At 53.7% G+C, this 6,000-nt stretch overlaps 1 protein-coding gene across 1 annotated transcript; it reads left to right on the top strand.

Annotated features, from left to right (window-relative positions):
- Positions 1-257: 257 nt before the first annotated feature.
- Positions 258-2,950, top strand: SSTR4 (somatostatin receptor 4). The gene is made up of 2 exons (XM_086699849.1): positions 258-780; positions 977-2,950. Exon 2 carries the CDS (start codon positions 1,061-1,063, stop codon positions 2,222-2,224), a length of 1,164 nt encoding a protein of 387 aa, XP_086555975.1. The 5' UTR covers positions 258-780; positions 977-1,060; the 3' UTR covers positions 2,225-2,950.
- Positions 2,951-6,000: the final 3,050 nt, after the last annotated feature.

Here is a 6,000-nt window from a genome sequence, read left to right as displayed (position 1 = left end):
CTAATTCTGCTGTGCCCTGTGCCTGACCAGTAGGGCCAGGGTTGTGAGACTGCCTGCTGGATCCCCAGACCCGGACTGTAGCCCAGAATCATCCAGCTCAAGGGTGTTAACTTGCACTCTCTGGAGTTTGGGAGAAGGAGGGAATCCAGCCCCGAACACCGACATTTCCAGAGCACCCTTTCCCAGGCACCTTTCAGAGACCTCAGTGGAGACGCCTCAGAAGTCAGCCAGCTTGGCATAGGCTTTGCGGCTCTGGCTCTGGGGCTAGCTGCCGCTGTCGGTGCTGTCCTGCGCGATGAGCATCGGACGCAGAGGCTGGCCTTCTTTTGTGGCATCTCTCCTCCTCGGTGGATCCTCCTCTGTGCCTCCTCCTCTGGCATCTCCGTTCCCGGCGCCCACCCACCTCCATCCTACAGAAATCTCACTGAAAAGGTCCTGGGATTTGCGATTGCGCGGAGTGAAGGGAGGGGGCGACTGGGACCCGGGCAGACCGGGAATTCACAGCGACGCCTTTGGGAGCTTCAGGTTCCGCTTCTAGGAAATGAGTTTAATGATGGGACAGACCCTGCAGGTCTTCGAGAAGATCATAGGGGCAGGGGGGCGCGGTGGAGAGTAGGAGGATGTCAAGCGCCCGGCTAAGGGCTCTGCACGCTCAGCATAGTCGCTACCACCCCAGGGCCGCGTTACCCAAACGGAGGACTCTGGGACCCCTAGCCCCGCGGCTGCAGAGGGCAGAGCAGGGGAGTGGGAGGCCAAAGGTCAGACAAGACAGGATCTGAGGTGAGCAGCTGAGGGGGCGGGAGGTCCATCTGGGGCTCTGAACGACCTGGGGCGGGGCTGGATCCCAGGCGGGGGCGCGGAGGTGGGCAGGCCGGGCGGGGCGCGCGGGCGCTGGGACTGGGGTGCGGAGGGCGCGCGGCGCGGGATTGGCGGGCGCTCCCCGCCGGGCCCACCGCAGGCTTTTCAGGCGGAGCAGGCAGAGGCGCACGCACCTGCACCGGAGTCCCAGGGCAAGTACTCTCCACCGCGCTCCCGCCGCCCCGGGCGGGCACCCCTGGGCATGAGCACCCCCCCGACGCTGCCCCCAGAGGGCGAGGAAGAGCTCCAGACAGCCTGGTCCCCTTCAGTCAACACCAGCTGCGCCCCTGCTGAGGAGGAGGCAGCGGCGGGGACCGGGGACGCAGGGGCACCGGGCATGGTCGCCATCCAGTGCATCTACGCGCTGGTGTGCTTGGTGGGCCTGGTGGGCAACGCCCTGGTCATCTTCGTGATTCTCCGCTACGCCAAGATGAAGACGGCCACCAACATCTACCTGCTCAACCTGGCCATCGCGGACGAGCTCTTCATGCTGAGCGTGCCCTTCGTGGCCTCGTCGGCCGCCCTGCGCCACTGGCCCTTCGGGTCTGTGCTGTGCCGCGCGGTGCTCAGTGTGGACGGTCTCAACATGTTCACCAGCGTCTTCTGTCTGACGGTGCTCAGCGTGGACCGCTACGTCGCCGTGGTGCACCCTCTGCGCGCTGCCACCTACCGGAGGCCCAGCGTGGCCAAGCTCATCAACTTGGGCGTGTGGCTGGCATCCTTGCTGGTCACACTGCCCATCGCCATCTTCGCTGACACCAAGCCGGCTCGGGGCGGCCAAGCCGTGGCCTGCAACCTGCATTGGCCGCACCCGGCCTGGTCGGCGGTCTTTGTGATCTATACTTTCCTGCTGGGCTTCCTGCTGCCCGTTCTGGCCATCGGCCTGTGCTACCTGCTCATCGTGGGCAAGATGCGGGCGGTGGCACTGCGGGCAGGCTGGCAGCAGCGCAGGCGCTCAGAAAAGAAGATCACGCGGCTGGTGCTGATGGTGGTAGCCGTCTTTGTGCTCTGCTGGATGCCTTTCTACGTGGTGCAGCTGCTAAACCTGTTTGTGACCAGCCTTGATGCCACAGTCAACCATGTGTCCCTCATCCTCAGCTACGCCAACAGCTGTGCCAACCCTATCCTCTATGGCTTCCTCTCAGACAACTTCCGCCGTTCCTTCCAGCGGGTTCTCTGCCTGCGCTGCTGCCTCTTGGATGTTGCAGGTGGTGCTGAGGAAGAGCCCCTGGACTACTATGCCACTGCTGTCAAGAGTAGAGGTGGGGCAGGATGGATATGCCCCCCACTCCCCTGTCAGCAGGAGCCCTTACGACCAGAACCCAGCCGCAAGCTGGTCCCTCTCACCAGGACCACCACCTTCTGAAGAGCCCTTTCACCTCCTCCCCAGCCTGGCCACCTGTAAGGGAGTCTGTGCTACCCTGACACCCCAGCAGACTGCCTGTCCTAGATGCTCATCTAAGAGCCACCACCTGTTCCCACCACAGCCACAGCCACCTTTTCCCAGCAGTCTATGGGCCAGCCCCAAGAGCATCAAAGCTCCTTTCCTTTGTTCTGTCCTCAGGACTCTGGTTTCTAGGGAGGCACCTCCATGGGGGTAGGACTCCTCTGACCACCAGTCCATGATGTTAATTATTCCTGGATCTCTGACTAGTTTCCGAGGGGTGGGAAGCAGGGGGATGCCAGGCAGGAATGGCCATCTGCATGTGACGTGTTACAGAATCTCTGCCTTGGAGAGGGCTGTCCAGAGGGTGGAGGCAGCCTGTGCCCTTGCTCTCTGCAGACTCTGCCTGTGGTGGGGACATAGCATGTTCAAAAAGGGAAGGGAGGAAGGAAGATGCCTCCAAGCACACCAGTGGCTTCCATTCCTGGGATCTTTTCTAACTGAAATTGATGCATGACAGCCTGGGGCACCTCCAGGCCCAGTGCCTGCTTGCAGTCAGAAATGTCACTCCAGTTTTCTGGGGCTAGCAGCAGGCTTCCCGTGAATAGGAAAGGTTTGGAAAGTCATGATGTGGGATTTGTTATGAGGCACAAAACCAGGTCAGTAATAATAATAATAATAATAATAAAGCAGAAAGGATGAATCTCATCTAGTCCTATGGTGTGATTTTTTGCCTTGACCCTTTGTCATGAGAACATGAGACCTCATTAAGTTGACCAGTTTATACCGCAGTGGTGAGTGGGAGGGAACTGGAGGTGGGAGGGAAAAGACCAGAGAATGCAGATGGAAATCAGCCCAGATTTTGGATAGAGGAGGCAGCTCTGTCACCCACTGTTAAAAAAAAAAAAAAAAAAAATCGCAATTCAGTAAAACACCAGCCAGATGTACATAATAAACATATCTAGGCTGAACATGGTAAACAGCTGTAACTTCTTGCCTAATGTTAACCCAAGGATAAATTAGCTTTTCCCAAAGGAAAAAGTCAGCTTATGAGAGCTTTAATCCTGTTTTCTGTGAATAAATCCTTGCAATGCTTCTGTAGGGGCCTGGAGTGAAAACATGCAATTAAACATATGTGAACACCTGTGTGGGAGACTCCACCTGGCTGAGCAAAGCAAAACACCCTTCTGGGTTTGGCCAGCCCATCCCGGTACAGAAAGGAAGATACTCAGGGAGGGAGGTGAGGACAGCTGGAGAGAGAGCCCCTCTACTCTTCAAATGGGGTCAGACTTGCAGCTTCCTAGCAGGAGGGCTTCAAGAGAAAACACAAGGGACCTGCCAGCCTAGCAGAACTTGCCTGACTTGAGCCTTTTGGGGCAGCCAGCAGGCATCCCAAGGTGGGCACAGAGGGCTTCTAGGAGGCTAAAGAAGATTGAGGAGGGCAGAGCAAGGCCCAGGGAGATGCTCTGCTTCCACCATGGGCAGGGGCTCCTCTCTGAGGAGGAAACAGAACAGGGCTCTTCCCTGAAGTGTTAGGGCCAAAACCAGAGTCTTATCTGATATGAGCAGGTGCCTGGTGTATGAGAACCAGGCAAGAGAGCTGACTTCTGGTCCTAGATATAAACATTGTGTAATCCAGGCAAGTGACTGAACTCTAGGGTCCTCAGAGTTCTGTCTGTAATAAAACGAGGTCTTCCAATGTCGGCACACCGTGACAGAGAACTAACCATATGCTCTTTTTCATGTGGCTATAGAATCTAGCTTCTTCCCTACTGAATGAAAAACAAAAAGCCTTACCTACATTGTGTTTGGGCATATAACCATTGGATCCTTACTCCTCTACATGGCCAGCCAGCAGTATGATCTGTAGGCGGTAATCAGTGTTGATCCAAATGTGTCTCATAGGGCTGGGTGGGTGAGGTAGAGATGAAGGCCATTAGGGTCTGCACATTGGGGTGGTCTACATCTGTCTGAGAGAGAAAATGTGTAGCCAATCTGTGTTGTATCCCAGAGACATGGCTGTGGTTTGGGAGCTCCTAACTAAGGTGCAAGAACCCCTTGAACTCACAAACATGTGTGCACACATGCACACACATGCATGCATGTAAACACACAGACATCAATTGTCCCAAACCTATCATACCCACTCGAGTTGCCTTGGGCAACTGGAGTAAGCCAGTGCTGGTGTTGACTGGCCTTGTGTAACCATAATTTCTTAGCAGTCTTTAAAACTTAATTATTTCTTTGTTCCCCAGTGCCTGGCAGCATGCAGCAGTGTGGTCACTCAGTAAATGTGGTGGAGGGGCCACTGGAAAAGATCTGACATGGGCATGGGCTGCTGGGCTTTTGACCCTCTTGGGTGGGGGCTACAGTCCTTGTCTTCAGTGTCCAACAGTGATTCACACCAGGCCAACTCTCTGATGAGCAAGACGGAGCACTGACCAGGAGTCTTGGCAACACTGGGCTGGGCTGAGTATTTGAAAATGCAATGTTTTTAACTTGGTGATGGCTGAAGTAGAGGTAGCCTTAGGTGGTGAAAGGAAAAATCCCTGAGAGGCAGGGGCCCTCCATCGGCCAAGCCAGCCAGCAGTGAATGCTATAATTTCTCTGAGCCACAGTTTCTCACATGAAATATGCACAAAGCAGGGTGTGGGTTTTGAGTTCTTCTCAGCTGTAAACTGCCTTTTCGAAAGCACTGAAGAGGCATGCTGAGGCAGTGGGAGGGTGAAAGACAGCATTCTTCTATGCTTAGTGCTTTCTCTATCCCTTGTTAAAAATTAGCATTAATGCTGCCCCTGTCCTGGGAGTCATAAATCACGCAGTGGAGGGGCAGGCTAGGGGTGGAGAGTGTGCTGGTGGCCAGTGTCTTCCTCAGCTGCAGAGCCTTCTCACTTCTTGGCGATTAGCAACTCAGCACCCACAAAGTATCCCGGGCATTTGTTGGGGGACACATTTAGAGTCCACCAACAGTGGTAGTTAGCATCAACCCTGAGGCCTTTGTTAACAGCTGATTACATGAACCCCTCAGGTTCCTGAGCAGAAAATTTGCAGAATTTGTGAATTAAAGTCAGAGATGGAAGTAGCTGGGGTCCTGAGAGCATTTCACATTACACATTTCACCTGCCTCAGGGGTCAGCCATGAAGACATGCAGGCAGGCTGTGGCCTGAGTCCTGCTTCTACTGACCATAACAGCTTTTGGCTTCAAAGTGAATGAAAATATTTTTTACCTGGGCAGAAACAGCCTTCAGACACCCCTCAATCAGTGAACTGCTTTGCATTTTAAAGCTGTCTTTAACTTACTGTTCAGTGACAAGCCAGGTATTTATTTTCTCCAGATGATTGTAAAATGGTATTTGAACATGACAGGTGATCACTCATTGGAATTCTTGCCCAACCTGTCAGCTCTATGTCATTGAACAAAGATGCATACTATTTTCATTTTTTCTTTAAATTCTTGGCATCACTTTCATTAAAAACAGCATACCTAGCACTCCTTAGGTGCCGAAGGCTGATATCAAAGGAAAAAAAACAAAAAACAAATGTATGTTTCTGCTGTGCTATTCAGAAACCAGACATGGAAGACTGACCAGTGGCTAGGCAAATTCCTATAAATTTGGGTTTTGAAGCTCTTTTCTGACACCCCTGTCTTTCACCACCCCTTACCCAAAGCATGTGACAGAAAAGCTTCAGATTCCTTAAGCACAAATATCAGAGTGCTAAGGTACTGTCCTTGAAGCTCTGCTTTGTGGAAGTGTGT

Source organism: Puma concolor, chromosome A3, assembly GCF_028749965.1.
Source record: "Puma concolor isolate L17-30 chromosome A3, mPumCon1.1.hap2, whole genome shotgun sequence".
NCBI lineage: Eukaryota > Metazoa > Chordata > Mammalia > Carnivora > Felidae > Puma > Puma concolor.
Note: the sequence above shows the minus strand (reverse complement) of the source record. Positions and strands in the feature narration are given on the sequence as shown.

Excerpts from the sequence above, each read along its gene's own strand:
- SSTR4 (XM_086699849.1), top strand. The coding sequence starts at position 1,061 with ATGAGCACCCCCCCGACGCTGCCCCCAGAGGGCGAGGAAGAGCTCCAG.